The sequence below is a fragment of the Marmota flaviventris genome, chromosome 12, assembly GCF_047511675.1.
Source record: "Marmota flaviventris isolate mMarFla1 chromosome 12, mMarFla1.hap1, whole genome shotgun sequence".
In the NCBI taxonomy this organism is placed as follows: domain Eukaryota; kingdom Metazoa; phylum Chordata; class Mammalia; order Rodentia; family Sciuridae; genus Marmota; species Marmota flaviventris.
In genome coordinates this window covers 26,945,703-26,963,882 of record NC_092509.1, presented here as the reverse complement: position 1 = coordinate 26,963,882, position 18,180 = coordinate 26,945,703, and the positions used below count along the sequence as shown (strand labels likewise).

General features: G+C 35.4%; 1 protein-coding gene across 2 annotated transcripts in view; it reads left to right on the top strand.

Moving 5' to 3' along the window:
- The window catches only part of Usp6nl (USP6 N-terminal like), a 161,494-nt gene that overhangs the window by 74,718 nt on the left and 68,596 nt on the right, over positions 1 to 18,180 (top strand). For both annotated transcript variants that reach the window (XM_027944886.3, XM_071599800.1), the window contains exons 3-4: positions 14,922 to 14,989; positions 17,292 to 17,374. In XM_027944886.3, coding sequence (XP_027800687.1) covers positions 14,922 to 14,989; positions 17,292 to 17,374 — 151 coding nt within the window. The remainder of the gene's footprint in view (positions 1 to 14,921; positions 14,990 to 17,291; positions 17,375 to 18,180) is intronic.

The following is an 18,180-nucleotide window of genomic DNA, read 5'->3' as shown; positions in this document are numbered from 1 at the left end:
CCCACTTGTGACTTCTTAAAAGTTTTACTCTTTCCTTCTGTGTTAAAAAAAAAATCATTTAGGATGGATTGAACCTTGTGTGTAATTTTGGGCCATGTGAATTGAGGGCAGGGCCTTGAGTTGGGAATGGGATATATAGGTTACTGTAAAGAAACGTAAATAGGAATTTTCAGAATCCTTCGAGAAGATATCAGTTGAGCTCAGTGGCAGCCCTTTCCCCTTCTCTCATGGATCAGTTGCATGATCATAATGCCCGATTCATTCTACTATCTTTCCTACCCTTATGACCTCTCCCCCCCTTTACTCCCCTTTGCCTAATGCAAAGTACCTCTATTTTTCCCTAGCGCACCACCCACCCCCCCGCCTCTTATTATGATTTAGTGTCCGTTTATCAGAGAAAACATTTGGCCTTTGGTTTGGGGGGATTAACTTATTTTGCTTAGCATGATATTCTCCAGTTCCATCCATTTACTTGCAAATGGCATAATTTCGTTCATCTTTAAGGCTGAGTAATATTCCATTGTGTATATGTACCACATTTTCTTTATCCATTCATCTGTTGAAGGGCATCTAGGTTGGCTCCATAGTTTGGCTGTTTTAAATTGAGCTGCTATAAACATTGATGTGGCTGCATCACTGCAGCATGCTGATTGTAAGTCCTTTGGGCATAAACCGAGGAGTGGATAACTGAGTCAAATGGTGGTTCCATCCCAGGTTTTCTGAGGAATCTTCATACTGCTTTCCATAATGGGTGGGTGCACCAATTTTCATTGCTGTTCTTCTAATAAAGCATCTCACAATGCATCCTGAGCTTTGCCTTTCCCTTGTTGGTCTGGAGTGCCATTATGAGCAGGCTTCCTGGGGTCTTGATTGATTGTCTGCCTCTATTGCATAGCGGTAGCCCACAGCTGGCCCTCCCTGAGTGCTGCTGAGGAAGCACATGACTAGATAAATTGTGGCTACCTACAGAATTACTTTTCAAATTTTGTCTCAGTGTGAAGCTAAGGAAACTTTATTATTTACCCTTACTGGTAACCAATAAAATGTCAAAAACAAAGGACTTTTTGTTTCCTGGACAGTTATTTATTGAAGATATAATAGCACTGTAATGTGGTATATATTAGTATGCCATATACCACACTACAGTGCTTTTTTTTTTTTTAGTAATTCAGCTTGAAAATGCTTTTTCTTATATTTTGGTAGTTGTATCAAGAACTAAGAATTTGTGATATTATTTGCTCTTCCTTTAAATTATGCATATTGATGTTCAAAGTGATATTAAAATTGAATTGGTACAATAATTTTATGGATGTATTCTGAAGCAGCTGTGTTTCCATGAGGCAATGATGTAGTAACTTTATTCCCCCTGCCTTTTGCTTTATGGAGATGTCTTTGTCAGAGAAATTCTAAAGTACTTGTACATTTATATACTACAAGTTACCAGTAGTAGATGTCTTTTAAAGTTTGATCTACTTGAAAGTTAATGAATCTTTCCTCTGAAGAAATGTGTTATATATAGGAAAGATATATGTGGATGTTGTTGAAAAAGTTTGAACAAAATAAATGTAGGACTGGATTCTGTTGATTAAAGGAGTGTAAATCAGAGACACCCCCCTCAAAAAAAAAAAACTCAACAATAATATATGGGGGTCCTTTGTGGGGATTTCTAGTGTCTTGCAGCTGGTAACTAGCAAAAATATTAAAAAATGAAAAATTTTATATCTAGTAGTATATGAAAATAGTATTGAGCTACCCCAATTTAGTATTTGGAAAAATTTGCTTACAGTAATCAGTTATCATGAAAATGCATTAATATTCTTAAAATCTGTAGAATTATAGTATCAATGAAGTGAAATGTTGGAAATGTGGATATCTCAAAGTGTAGAGGAATAAGTAATTTTTTTTTTTTTAAAGAGAGAGAGAGAGAATTTTTTAATATTTATTTTTTTTAGTTTTCAGCAGACACAACATCTTTGCATGTGGTGCTGAGGATCGAACCCAGGCCGCACGCATGCCAGGCGAGCGCGCTACGGCTTGAGCCATATCCCCAGCCCCAGGAATAAGTAATTTTGAAGAGTCATCATCTTCACATCAAGGAAGATTTTTCTTTTTATTGAAGTAGTACATTGACTTGCAGAAACACAACCAGATCATGTTGCTTTTAGCACACTGAAATCAACTGTCCCATTCCTTTATGTCAATGTGCTGCATAGTTTCTTGGTAGCTTATAATTTATTAATTTGGAAATACACAAACACATTCTCATTCTCTCCCTCACACCCTCCACTCTTTCTTAAAATTTTGTGTCATTGTGAACAAAAGCATAGATTTGTGTTTGAATTGAGGCTCCCACACTAATGTAGGCCTTATACAAGTAGCTTTACCTCTGAGTTTCATTTTCCTCATCTGTAAAGTATGTAAATAATTGATAATTTCTGTGAAATGTATATTATAGCAGGGTTGTTTGAATATTAAACAAGATAATATATATACCCAGTGCAGTACCTGATGGATACTCAATCTCAACAAATGTGTGTTGTCCCATGCAGCTGTTGTTCCTGCAAAGTCTTCATTTTCTCTGCTTTTTCTCTATTCAGAAACACCTCTTTTGGTTTCTTATTTAGTATTTCTTTGCATCTTGCCCTTTTTAAATGCTACTTTGAAGATCCCTGTTGACAGATCTTCTTGAGAAATCTTGGTTCTTTTGCTTGTCATTTTGTTTATTTAAAGACCATGTGGAGTAATTAAGAACACCTTGGAGCCTTATTGCCTTGGTCTGAAAGTCACTTCTAGATTTAAAACCTGTGTGATCTTTGCGGGTTAATTAACCTAAATACTTTTCTTGTCTGTTTAATGAACAATAATGATACCTACCTCAGTTTTGATGTGAGGAGATTATATAATATACATGAAGAGTTTAGATTATGCAGAATAAATGTTAGCAGTTACTTAGGAACCAAGCTCTTATATGCTAATTCATCTGGTCTCCTGATAAGTGACTACTGTATTTGTATAGCACTTTTGATATTTGTTATGTAATGTAAACCTTACTTATTATACACCATGTAAACACAACATTATTAACACAATAGTAGTAACAGGATATAATCAAATTAAACACATACACATATGAGATACTTAAATATACTGTTGCTTAGTATTTATTGAGGTGTGTTGAAAGTAGCTGTCTGTTGTGAGCATTTTGTGGTCCTGTGCTTGATGCTAAAAGAAATGATTGTGATATGAACACTTTTATTTATTATCCCATTATTTTACCAAATAGTTGGTTTTTGATGGCAGTATGGTCCAGTTTTAATCTAAGGGCCAGTCTTGGACCAAATAGTACTTCCCTAGCTTAAAGCATGGTAATACAGTTCTTCCTTTGTGCTTCGCAGTTGTACTAGTAATACATAGTTCTTATTTCTTTGTGTCATTTTTGGCACAGTTTGGCTTTTATGCATCACATTTTATTCACTTTATTTTGTTTATTCAGAGTAACATTAAGTTGAGAATAAGGTTTGTCAAACTGTGTACAGAATTAGTTATTTACTGTCAGGGTGAACATTCTGTGAGTTCACATCTATTCCTGTTGTCTTATATTTGGTCTATAAGGTATTACTGTAATTGCATTATTTCTTCTTAACACCTACTGGGCCAAATTTAGCAGACTTTTATTGTAATGAATATTACCTTACCTGCTTATGATTCTGAAAGACCTGGGAAAAGAGTTGTGAAGAATGAGTAAATGAAGTTGATTCAACAGAATCCTTTCCATAACCATAGAAATTAATTTTGAAGCTAGTTAATTTAGTATCCATTAAAAGCCTAAAATGTTTTGGTAATGTTAACTTTTGTATTCATTTGGTGATTATTGTGTTGGATTTTTGCAGTTTCTTGTCATTTTCTGTGATTATCCTAAAACACAACTTAAAACATAATCAGAGGGTTATAATTTCTTATGATCACAAAGAATATCACATATAAATTGTTCTTGAAGTCTTTAAAACACTGTTCATTTCCATTTTGCACAAATAATTGGCAGTTTCATGAGACTGGAAGGCTACTGGAATACAGAAAATAGAACTGCTTAGAATTCATGGGAGTTGCACATGGATTTGTTTCTGAGGAAAGAAATGTAAGGACCAATGGCAGTGAGAGGAGCCATAATTAGATCACTAGTTCAGCAAAGGGTTGTGGTGATTACAAATATGGTTTTGAAGTCAGACAGCCTGGCTTTAAGCTCTGCTTGCAACTTCCTTCCCATACAGACTGAATTACTTAACCTCTCCACACCTCCATCTCCCCATATGTAAACTGGGAATAGTCATAAAACTAACAGGCAGGTTGTTGTGAGGATTGAGACTATGCTTGTTAGAAGCCTAATATTGTATCTGGCACATTAGTAAACTCTCAATAAACAGTGTATAACATATCCACAAATAAGGAGTTGACACAAACCAGTCATGACATCTATTAAAACAGTCATACTGCTGAGAAAGCAGCTAAGATATAGTCTCAAGTTTGTCAGCAACTGTAGGCAAGTTGAAGTGAGGAAAATGACTCATAGGTTTGTCTTGGTTTTAAGTTGTTGGCAATGTGTCATTCAACCCTGCCTCCATATGTGGGAATTATACTCATATTCAAGTTAGTAATTATGTTTCTCCAGTAGTATAGGCATTTACATATTGTTACATCATTTCATATCCCTTTTCTCCTTGAGTCATACATAAATGCCACAGTTCTTGGTTTGATTCTGGGGTTTCCAGGGAGTCATTAATGATACTATTTCTTCTCCTTGGGAATTAAAGTTCAGGAGTCTAACAGGTGGAGATCAAAATGTCTGCTCTGTTGGCTGATTAGAGGACATGGCATTAGATTTGAAGTGAAGAAAACATGCCAACCTGCTTAACTTAGATGGATTTGTCCTCTGGATGACCTACACAGCTAAACGCAGGCCTCCCTCAAGGGCAGGCACCTGTCTTTGTATGGAAAGCATTTTACAGAGAACATGTGCCCAGAGACAGACAAGAAAGAGCAGGAGCTGGGCCAGCCTTGCTTTGGTGCTTCTTTCAGACCCTTGACTTTAAAAGTCCTGCCTCTTCGGAGGAGAAAGAAGGGGAGTACAGGAGAGAGTACTGGGTTGTGCTCTAGCTGAAGGCCCTCCATGTGGACTTGAAGCATGGTGGAAGTGCACACAGCCAACAGAACAGAACTGTTTGGTAAACAAAGTGAAACTGAAAATCCTGTGAGTAGAGTGGGAGTAAGATAAAGGAGAGCAGCCAGTAAGTAGAAGAAAAGGTTGAAACACAGACATAACAGATAAGTATGGTGTCCTTTCCTACTTTATGAAGGACTTGTAAATAATCAGAAGTGCTAATTTAAAGAAATATATTTTGACTTTTCATTTCTGAATTTGAGAGTCAATAAAAATGTGTCATGTTTCAATAGAATAAGAAATTGAATAAATATGTAAGAGAAAACTAAGAATCTTTAGCAAAAATATGCTTTTTTTTTAACAATGAAGGTTTATCTGTGAAATAGCAGGTAAGTATAATTTTAAATATAAATTTATATGTTAAGTATTATCTTGGTTGAATTGGCAATTATTTCTAGAACTTTAAAAATCATTTTGATTCTCATCTTTCTAGAAATTGGGAAGCAAGTAATAGAAGCCTGCCTAAGAATTGTTGTTAAAACTATAACTTAAATTGTTTTTTTAGTTACAAAACTATTTAATAACTACCTGATGCTAGGTGCTCTGTGTTCAAGATATTGGTGATTTATCTTGTTCTTAATGATTTTAAAAATGTACACTTACAAACAAAACAAAACAACAACATTGTTTTCAATTTGCAGAAGGAGGGGCAGGACATGGAGAGTTGAGGGAACTCTATGAAAAAGGGAGGCTGAGGTGACAGCTGGAAGCTGATCTAAAGAGAAATCTTTTGAGTAATAGCATTACAAAGGCACTCACCAAAGGGTTCTACAGAAGCAGCTTGCTGCTTTTAGAGCCCTGGCAGTGCTTTAGAGGGCTTTTGGATCATTGAGGGCACAAGAGTCCTTCCCTAACCCCATTCACCAATATGCTTAATAATTAGGCTTCTGATTAGAATTTGTTGGAAGAAATGTATTCTGCAAATTTAAAGAAAAAAAATTTAAATGATTAAAGCATTATATAATGGAAATGTTGATAATATGCTGATAGGGATATAAGAAATATTTTTAATGCAAAAGTATAGACCATGTATATGTTGATAATACTGAAGAGCATTTCAGACTTATTTCGTTTATATGTTTTTTATTGTATTAGATATTGCATATTAAACTAAAGGAATATGAAAATGTACATGGAGACTTATGTGGCTGGTTTGGATAGGAAATTTGGTCATTTCTGAGGACTTTTGGGTTTATGGCACTGGTTCTTGTGTATATCCAGCTCCCATTGGCCCTCCTTTCTTTTCCATGATTCTTTGTACTATTTTATAATTAAAGCCATGATTAGGATCTTTGTTGTTGCTGCTTCCAAGTGAACATAAAAAAGGGGGAAGAAAACCAAATGATTTTCTGAGATTACTATACTAGGTGGGGGAAAAAAGAAGGAAATAAATGTTTGTTTGTTTTTTGAGGTTGTACATTTTTTGAGAAGACATTTCTTTTAATGTGAAATGAGTGGAATCATGAGAGATGGAAGTGGGACTGGGCTGGAGTGCAGGGAAATAAAGCTGTGGGTTATAAATGACCTCCAGTGGTGGTCGTGGGCAGGAGGACCTACTGTATCATCAGAGGTGAGGCCCTGGCTTGAGATATCTGGAACCTTTAGGTGGTCCATATTTTATTTAGGCTTATACAGAACCTTCACCAGTCAGAACCAATTGGGTGCTCTTGTGCTGGTGCACTTTCTTTACTGGGTTTTTTGTTTTCAGTTGTACTTTGATGCTGCTCTGTTAGTTCTGCTTCCTCCCTGAGCATTCTAGCCTTGGACCTAGAGCCTGGCAAAATAAATGCTGAAGTTTTTAGCATTGGTGCCTGTTATGATCTAAACATTTTAAAGAATCTTTATTCTTGATATATTTTGGTTCATGGTACATTAAGAAAGTGATCACAAATGACTAAAACCAGTACTTAAAAGCATTGTTGATTTGGGTGGTAAGATGAGATAGAATTAAGGAATTGAAGGAATAAACACAAATAATTTATTCACGCTATTTCAGAAAAAAACAAAAGCATTTGCCATCAAATCCATTGAACTGGAAATGAAAACCTCCAGGAACTGAAGCACAAAGCAGCTTTCTAGTTGGGCTACTCTCTTTTTCTTAGGCAAAAAGGTCTCTCTGATGGTAACTCTGCTTTGCACTGGATGTTCCATAGTATTTTCCTCTTTGCAACAGCTACTTTTTCTCTGTTTACTGGTAGTTACTGCTTCCTCTTTTTCAACTTGCCTTTTGCCTATCATGCTCTTTACCTCACGGTGCTTCTTCTTTTTCTTCTTCTTTGTCTTTTTTCTTCTTTTAAACTCCCATTGCAAATCAATTCCCTCAGTATCTCCTAGTTCAAATTCTCAAGAGAGCACTGCTTAAATGAACTATGTTAATACTTAGGATACTTTACAGCTGTGAAAAAGGTTGAGGAGATTCACTGGTATACTGCAGCCAGCCTGAACTTCTGCATTCAGTAACACTGCATTGGTAGCTTGGCCACCATAGTGGGAGTATTTACAGCATGGAAATCATCAAATGCCTCAAGTCAGAGCTTACCGTCTGTATCTACCCCTCACTCCAAACTCTTGCTAAACCCTATTGGCATGCTACCAATTAGATCTATAGGTGTTGATATGCACAATCTGAAAGATGTACTGCTAAGTGGAATAGAGTAAGCTATAGAATTATTTATAGAATGATTCTAATTTTTGAATATGAAAGGGAGCCTATATGTATGTGTGTGTATGTATGAAAACATGCAAACTCTTATATAAGCAGAGAATATTTTTGGTAGGTAATAGCAGTTACTTCTAGGGAGCCTAAGTTTGTAATGGGGTATGTATGGATGTATGCACATTGTAGTTCAATTTTAAACACTGTCAATTGTTGATTCTGAACATCAACAACCAATAAAATTCTTATATAATCATATAATCACAATGTCAGTATCACTTACTTTAGTCTTAAATATTTTGGTGAATTATATAGAGAAGAAAATATAATCCTAATGATTAATGGGTCAAAGTCAAATGAATTATCCTTTTTATGTAGACTATCAAGGCCACTGCCATGCCCCTTTGTTCTTGAATTTTACTCTGTGGCTTTGCTTGTTTGGAGAGTTCTGGTGGTTCTCTCACTCTCTCTTTGGTGTCTTTATATGTAAACTTTTGCTGTATTTGTATTCTATACATATAGTCTGTGATCTATATGTTGCTTGAAGTTCACTTGTTTCTTGAAGATACTCTGATTCACAATTCTAATGTAGATGGGTTGCTCTCTAGGCAACTGCACATTTGGCTCCTGGAAATGTCTTAATTATGGCCTCCTACAATTTTATGGATCCTGTATCTGCCTCGCTTTTTGATTCTGTTAAGAAAATTATTCTAACACTTGTTTAAAAAGGCAAGGAAGACTTTAGGACTATTATAGTAGGTGTGCCAAGACTGTCAGAGAAAAGAGTCTAGATTGGGCTTAATTCCAAATACAGCAAGTGGGCTTAATTTTAAATACAGCAAGGACAAGTGGGAATTTACAGCCAGTGAGTAGGGTTGAGGGAATGGAGAGGTTGTCAGTGGGTGGAAAATTACTAAGAGGAGACAGACATAATAGGATTCTTGCTGAAGACAGGTCAGGATACTCACACATCAAAGGTGGTAGGAGGTGGTGGTGTAGCCCATGTAGAGTGCTTGCTTAGCATACACAAGGCTTAGGTTCATATCCAGCACCGCATCAAAACAAAACAAAACAAAAACAATAAGGTGGGCAATGAGGAATCTCACCAAAGATTAAGGATGACTATATTCCAAGGATAGGGAGATTCTCACCAAACTGACTTGGCAGGATTCTTACTACAACAGGGCTGGGTATGGCAAAAGCAGGTCAGGAGTAAGGTCAAGGCTTTGTCAAGGAAATAACTCAAAGAAGCCTGATTGCTATTTGGTCAGGGAGAGAGGATCAGTTCTTTTTGTTGCTGCTGCTGTTTTGGTTTTCTGTAGTATGTTCTCAAATGATTTTTCAAAGAAACATTATAAAGGCATTAAAGTTTGAATCCTTATATATGCATGCTGCTGAAATAAATTATCACAAACTTAGCAGCATAAACAATAAGTATTTACTCTGAGTTCTGGAGGTCAGGAGTTTGAAATCCATTTCACTGGGCTGAAGTCAAGAGGTCAGCAGGGCTAGTTCCTGTGGAGGGGCAAGGGGAGAGTTGTTTCTTTGCCTTTTCCCTCTCTGGAGGCCACCTGCTTTCCTTGGCTTGTGAACCTTCTTGCGTCATTTCAGCCTCCTTTCTCCTTGGCCTCCTTGCCTTCTGTTCATAAGGATTCTTATGATTACACTGGGCCCACATAATCTCCCTGTCTCAAGATGTTTAATTTTTTATTTTTATTATTTATTTATTTACTTATTTTTTAAGATGCTTAATTTAACCACATCTGCAAATCCCTTTTGCCACATGAAGTAACATTCACAGGTTCCAGGGATCAGGATGTGGACATCGTTTTTTTGAAGGGGAGCATAATTCTTCAGCTTATTAAACTTTGTAAAAATGTTTTTATTTTTCCTCATAGCATTTCTATTTAACTTGAGTTTACTGTTTGAAATAAAAGTGTACTTAGTGTATAGTTCCAAGTTCATGATAAATTTTACCCGGAACTCTGTAAATAGTGCTTCATTATCTTCTAACTATAGGAAATTTAATGCCACTCTCTCATTCCTTCATGTAAGACTTGACATTTTTCCTTTCTGTATGCTTCTGTGATCTTTTGCTTTTGCTGAATGTTACAGCTGGTTTCAGCTGAGCATTAACTTAATTCATTAGCGTCCTGTTAAGTGTGATTAATGTTTGAAGGCATGCATTTGACAGGGCTGTTAACTTTTGAAAAGTGGTTTACAAATTATAGATCCCTTTTCATTTAAGGGAAGCAACAATGAGAAGAAGAAAGGAATAAATAAAATAGAAAAGTTCATATTGTCATCCTGTAGAACTTACACTTTTTCACGAACCTTTCCTTTCACCTGTAGGTGTGTGGTATATTAAAAATGTCCAGACCCCTATTGTAGTATGTATTTGTTTACTATCTGAATCCAGCTGAAATTTTCACAATAAAAATTATGTTAAGAGGGCTGGAGTTGTAGCTCAGTGGTAGAGCATTTGCCTTGCACATGTCAGGCACTGGGTTTGATCCTCAGCACCACATAAAAATAAATAAATAAAATAAAGATATTGTGTTCATCTACAACTAAAATATTTTTTAAAATTATGTTAAGATATGAAATATATCTAAGTTATAAAATGTACTTAAGGAGAAAAGCAATTCTATTTAACTTGAGTTTACTGTTTGAAATAAAAGTTTTCTTTGTTGCGTCTGTGGTTTTATTAAAAGTACTAAGAATATGGCTAATTTTGAAGCACAAGATTGGAACAAATTATGAAGCCACTTGTTTAAAACCCTTTGCTTATTAGATGGAATGCTGGGTGTAGGCTGGTGTGGCTTGTAGTTGAGATCTAGCCTGAAAGAAATGTTTTCACCCTCAACAAATATCATCTTTGTTCAGATATCTACAGTACATGTAACCACAGTGAGGTCTTTTTTCACTCTTGGAACAAGACAGACTGCATCTTAAACTTTGTTCTGCGTGTTTTGCACGTAGTTTAAAGTGAGATCCTTCCTCTCATTTTTTGTTTTAGTTAGTTGCGGCATGTGTAAGGTACCACCTAGCACCCTTGGTGTGTTTGAGAACTGTAACATAATAATGAAAGCTTAGAATAGATAAGTTACTCTATGAGGACTGAAGCAGCTGTCAATTCCCAAGGACAGACTGATTATCCAACAAAGGGTAAAGTATTTTTAAAACTGATTATGTTTCATATATATAAAACACTCATCTGTCAAAGTGTACACTAAGAAAACTGTCTGCCACCAATTTTGTTTTGTTGGATTGAATTTGAAACTTTTTAAATTTAGTAACTTTGTATGAATTTGGAATTAATTTAGTGACATTAAACAGGAATTTAGATATAACACCTATTTTTAAAGAATGTAATTCAGGGAGATACTTGATTCTTAAAAGGCTTTTTTTGGTAGGGGTTTTCAATGGAAATAGAGGTCTCAAAAATCTCAATAGTTGTCAGTTTTTAAAATGCTTCTTAAGATAGTATAGTTGTGATTTTCTTCTATCAATTTGTGCCCAGAGATATTTTCCTGTATAACAGGAGTGTTAAACCAACAACTTGGTGAAGTAAGAGAGTAATATTTAAGAGTAAGAGAGTGGGGGCTGGGGATGTGGCTCAAGTGGTAGTGCGGGGGCGCTGGGTTCGATCCTCAGCACCACATAAAATGTTGTGTCCACCGAAAACTAAAAAATAAATATTAAAAAATTCTCTCTCTCTCTCAAAAAAAAAAAGTACTTTTAATGATAGAAACTGTTTTTTAAACTATATTTAGTCTAACAACCATATTGCACAAAATTTTGATTACTATAATGTTTTGGTAACAAAAACTATTTAATTTCAAAGCAAATTTTTCAAAATAAACTTGTTAATTATGAATTTATCATGCAGGAGGAATATAAGATATGATGTAAGTTAATGGCATAATGCCCTGATTAAATTTTTATTTGATAATGGCATGTGATGTAAGTACCAACGAACACAGCTGTCATTGTTTAGTAGGTGCCTGGAACTTTGTGCATACTTGCACAGAGACACAAGATAGCCATTGGTGTCTCTGTGGCCAATGTTTTGGTTTAAGTTCTCTGTATTGTTTAATAGAATTTCTAAATAAGCAATCAGAATGAAACCAAAGGGAATATTCTAGTACAATTCTTAATAAACTTTTCAGCTACAGACCTGACCATCACAACATTATTGAACTATGGTTAACCCTGCATAAGGACACTACTTCTTATTCTGCCTCCCAGTGTAGATTATTAAACAATGTCTCTAGCTTCACTATTGGGAAGGATTGACATTCTGTTTAGTTTCCTAAAAAGAAGCAGATTTGGCTGTATTTTTAAAAATTTGGTTTTGTTTTAAATCCACTCTCTTTGTAGCACACATTCATTAATATTACAAAAATGTCTTCCCACTGGTAAATGTAAGGATAAAAAATTTCTAAGGAGATTTAAAAATTTGGAACTTACTTACCTGACTACAGTCAACTGTTCTGGACCTGTTAAAGTATATGATCTTTCACTGAGAAAGTCAGGATGCAGTTTCATCCAATTCCAGTATGGTCTCTATTACATGATTAGGTTTTCTTTTCTGGAACTCTCTAGCCTGGTGATAATCCTGTGAATACTTGTATTTTGCAATTTGCCATAATAAAGTCTTTTTGGGACACTTAGCATTTCCCCCAACTCCATACCATTTCCAGTTCCTGCTTTTATACTTGTAAACTTCTCATTGTTGTGTTGGAAATGTAGTTGAGACTCGTAGGAATAGAAGCAGGAATAAAGGACTGGCATAAAACACATTCCAAGAAAACATTCATCTATTGAATTTGGCCTTATCACCAAAGAAATCCATATTTAGTGGCTCTGATAGTTGACACAGAGTTTAATAAATAGTCACATTCCCTAGTTTGAATTAAATTTTTATTCATTTGTTTTCCCCACCTTTGAAGGCTTAGATTTATTTATTAGTTATGTTGATTATTTCCAACTTTTGTTTGCATTAGTCCATTGTAAAAATTTAACCAGTCTTCAGTAGTAACATAAGTAGTAACATAAACATACCACCCAAAAAAACTTTAAAAAATTACCAGTTCTCATTTTTGCCATTTTTACTATTATAAACATCCTTGTGTTTATTTGATTATCTCGTTGGCATGAATTCCTAGAGGTGAAATATTGGGTAAAGGATATGATTGCTTGTAAGATTTCTGAGACTTATTATTGAATTACCTTCCAAAAAGGTTTCATGAAGAAACTGCACATTCTCCCACACTCTTGGTCAGCATTGAGTAATATCAATGCAGTGTTTGGTTAGTCTGAGATAGAGGCAATGTGATATTTTAAAACATACTTCTTCAGTTACTAATGAGGTGTATTTTTCCCATATCTTGTTATTTTAAATTTAGATTTTATTTTTATCAGAGCTTTACTTAGCTTAGAGATCTGTCAGTCTTTTTTAAGACTTTTTTTTTTTTTTTGGAAACAGCTGACTCCCATACTCCTCAATGCCCACTGCATAGGAGTAACCACTCTCCACCACTGTGGCTCATCATGCTGTTTCCTTTCATGCTCTAGGTAACACGCTGACCTGCCACTTCCTGCTCTTCAGTTTTGGTATTATCTATTGGCTTCCTGCTTTGGAGAATAAGGGTTTGGTCCTCTACCCAGCACCTTCCTCTGGCCACACATATCCATCCCTTCAACTCTCAGGGACTTGATTCCCTTTACTCAACTCCCTTGTTTTTAACCCCACCCTTTCCTCTCTTTAGGACCTAAGTTTTCTGGTGCTTTGAGGGAGGGAGTTTCATTTTAGTGTGGTTGTTATTTTAATAGGCTTTTAGGAGAAATGGATATAAAGGTGTGTTCCATCTGCCATATTTAACTGGAAATCCTTTTAGTGTTTTTAGTTATCATTTTTATAAAGTAGTGGTTGAAGTTGTGGGCTATGGAGTCAAGACTGTCTAGATTTGAACCCTAGCTTTACTTTTTCCTACCTTTGTGACCTTGAAAAGTTGCTTGAAATCTTCAAACCTCATTTAACCTTGGTGTGGGATTACTAGTGATACCTGCCTTAGTGTATTCTGAGAATTACGTGTGATAGGCATGGTAAAGTACTCAGTGCAGTGTCTTCTGCCTGGCAGTGTCTTTCTAGCAGACACTTGGTGAGAACACAGACATAGTTGTTGCTGCTGAAAATTACTCTTGTGAATTTTTAGCTCTTGACCTTCACCCAGTTTTCTTTTGTAATGCTGTCTTTGCTGCTTAATTGGAAATGCCATTTATACAATCTGTCTGTGATCTTTTATTTTCATTTATGATACTTGGGATACATAATCATATCCATACTTTTTCACGCTATGATCTCTGCTTTTGTTGTCAGATTTGTGCCTTTGAAAAACACCCAGTGTTAATAAGGAAGAAGGCTGAGGGTGTGCATGTGTATACGTGCATGTTGTGAGCTGAGGCCTGGTGATCAGCTAGGAGGTTGTTACTGTAGTTGAGGCAACTAACTAATCTAGGGGCCTGAAAAGCTAAATAAAGATGTGATTATCGTCATCATGTGATATAAAGTTTTTAGTAACTCCTGAAATATATCTTACACTAGTTTATTTTGTGGAGAAATCACCTTACTTTTAAAAGGCCTTTTGGAATAGTCTTCTCCTATTCTGCCACTTTTTAACACCTTTTTTGAATCGTCTCAGTTTCTGCCCTAGTGGATTTCATCTGAAGACAAAACTTTCTATTTCAGTTTTACTTCCATGAAATTTTAGATCTAAAACCAATTCTTGAAGGCTTAGATTTATTTGTCCTGATGTTTATGCTGTTAATAAATTTTCTTTCTTTTGAATATCATTCATAATATTGAAAAGGTAGATATGTTGATATTCTAAAGTTGTATTATAAATACTTAATTTTTATAAGTTTATTTGATACTTCATTTAAGGCAGTTTTAGTTTTTGTTTGATTTTTGTTTTGATTTTGTTTCATAATTAACTAACTTTGTGATCCTTAAAATAACACTTCATTTAAATTCGATCTCTGCAGATTCGGAGCAGGATGTAGCACTGAAACTTGCCCAGGAACGAGCTGAAATAGTTGCTAAATATGACCGAGTAAGTATCCATATTTACTCTATGAGTAAGTTTTATTAGAAAAATCACATAAATAGAAAGGGATTTGCTTTTGGAAAGCTTAAATTACAGAGGGATTTTGTTTACTTCATGAGAACCTGGAGCTTATCTTTATTTTCCTCTGAATTCATCTCCAAATTCTCTCTCCCTCCTTTTTGCCACTCTATTCTCTTGATGTCCTTAAACACAAAGCTTGGTCCTGCCTCAGGGCCTTTGCACTGGTTATTTCCCCTGCCTGGAATACTTATATCCTCGGTATTCTTAAGCCTCTTTGTCTCCTTTCTTTCGGGTCTTTACTCAGAGAGTTTCTTCTTATTGAGCTCTTCTCTTACCTCCCTTTTTATTCCCTCCCCTTTCTATCCCTTGGTACACTGTATCCCCTTTATTTTTCACCATAATACTTATTACATCACCATTCTATATATTTTACTTTGTTTTTTGTTCTCTCTCCTAGAACGTAAATTCTCAGGGGAAGATTTTTGTTATTGTTGTTTGATTTGCTCTTGTACTCTAAATACCCAGAAAAGTTCCCGACTCATTCTTGGTACTCAATAAGTACTTGAGTAATTGAGTAAATAGGGTTAATTACCCATTGTATTCATAATTTATGTGTGCTGTTGTAAATTTACAGTAGACCTTAGATTTTGTATTTATACATTCATAGGTAATTTTCATTAGTATTTTGTCTTTGCATTAGAATAGAATCTGATTTTTATTTACTTATTTTTTATTCGTTCTTTTTAGATACACATGTACAGTGTATTTTGACATGTTATAGATACATAGAGCATGACTTACTCTACTTAGGAGACCATTCATGTGGTTGTCATGGTGTGGCATTACCTGGCTGTGTATTCACATATGAACACAGGAAAGTTATGTCCAGTGGAATCTGATTTTTGATGTCCTAGAAAATCACAATTGTTGATGATTTTCACTTCTTATTTATTACCCTTATGAGGTTTATGAATTGTAGTATTATTTATAAATGTCATACTTAATACTTGCATTGCTTGCATGTAATTGTATAGCTTTTATTTTTTATTATTTGTGAGCATAATAAGCCATCTGCACCATGCCCTACTTCCAGGGAGGCATATAGGCAGTATTCAGCTTAACAGTTTCCAGAATTTGTGGGGTTTTGGGGATCTGAAGTTGGGGTGAGGTACTGGAGATGGAACAGAGGTCCCTGCACATTGCTAGGCAAGGTGCTCTGCCACCCAGCTACACCCCAGCCTCTCAGAGTTCATTTTTAAGTTGGTTGTTTGGAACACAGGTTCCCATTATTGTGATTAGGTTTTAGCGTGGTCTGTGAAAAACCTAGTTAACCTTTTTAACTGCTTAGCTAATGTGAAACTCATAAACAGCACTCTCATTCATTCACACTTCCATGCTCCCTGCACGCCCCCCCCCCCCCCCCACACACACACATAGTTAACACAAGACTGGGGATTCTTCCATGTTGTAACACAGAAATGAGTTTCATCAGTCCTTGCCCACAAGATGCTCATAGTCTACTCAAAGAATATGAGCAAACATTATAAATCATTTTCAGATGGAGGTGTCCACAAGACAGTTGCATGTTTGAATCTAAAGTTTGAGGGATTGTTGTGGATAGTCATATGTGGGATTCCTACACTAATAAATATTAATTAACAGCCTAAAAGTAAATGGGCAGTGGGCTGAGGACAGAACTCTGGGCATATCAGTAGTTAAGTCATTCATGAAAAACCATCAGAGGAGGAGTTGGAGAGGCCTGTGGAGAACCTCCAGGGCATAGTGTCATGGAAGAGGCGGGGAGGGAGCGAGTCACACTGACCAATTTGCCCCACATTTCATTAGGTAAGGACTGAAGAGTGTCCACTGGGTCTCACAATTGGAAGAGCATTTTTGACTGTGACAAGAGTCATTTCAAAGCTAATGTAGTTGTGAAGCAAAGCAGTAGAGAGACAAAGTACATAACCTGTTCTTTTGACAAATTTGGATGAAGACAAGAAAATGAGTTTTCTAAGACATATTTACTATAAAACTTGTAAAGTTTGGCAGTTCCTCTTGGGTGGCTTTCTTAGCCTCTTTGCTGCTCCAGCTTCATCAGCTTCCCTCAGGAGCTCAGTCTTATCAGGCTCAGCTGCTTGTTGGCTGCTATGACACACAGTGTCTTCATAGCTTATAATTAGGACTAGCATATTGCTCCAAAGAGTTAGGTTTAAAAAAATGTTCTTGATTTTGGATCTTTCTAAAAAAAAATATTCAGTTTTATAAATTCCTTTGTCCATTGTTTTAGGGACGAGAAGGTGCAGATATTGAACCTTGGGAAGATGCTGATTACCTTGTTTACAAAGTCACGGATAGATTTGGCTTTTTACAGTAAGTCACATGGATTGAAAGCTAATATTTTATATTTTAATGTTTCTATGGTCACCTGTTTTTTTTATTTTTAATAGAATTTCTGTGAATATGATTCCAGCAATAGTCTGACAATATACTTTTTTGATACTAAATTCCTGGAATGTTAACCTTTTGATTTAAATTGAACTATATAGTTAAGAATAGAGTTTAATATTTTGGGGGTTTTGGTAAGAATATTAAATGCAATAAAAGAGTTGTATTAATAATTTATCAGAATTAAACACACATGGATAACAGTTATATTTCTAGAATAATTACAAAATATTTAATTTCATATAAATGCATTTTAAAAATAATTGGCAATTAGAACATTAGGGTTATGTAGCCTAAAAATGAGCAATGAAAAGAAACGGCATTCATCTTCCCTACTATAAATGTATTCATGATATTGCTTCTCAAAATTAATCCCATTTATCGTGAGTATATTATATAAAGAAAGAGTTAAGAGAAAGCTAGACCACTACAATAAAACAGTGAAAGTGAATTTTGATTCTTAAAAAACATCCCGCAAGATGATGTGAATCCGCTTGTTATGATTCTGGCATTGTTGAGTCAGCTTCCCATAGGTTCATCTCTATACATTTGTTACATACAGTTTAAGGATTAACTGACTTTTCTTTCAAATTTACTCTTCCAGTTTTGTTTATCGTACATAGGGAAAAGCTAGGAATATCTCTGTGTGTTTTTTGTGGCTTTGCTGGTCCCTGGTCAGTAAACTATAAACCATTTTATCTGAAAACAAGAATCAGTAATTGCTTTATATA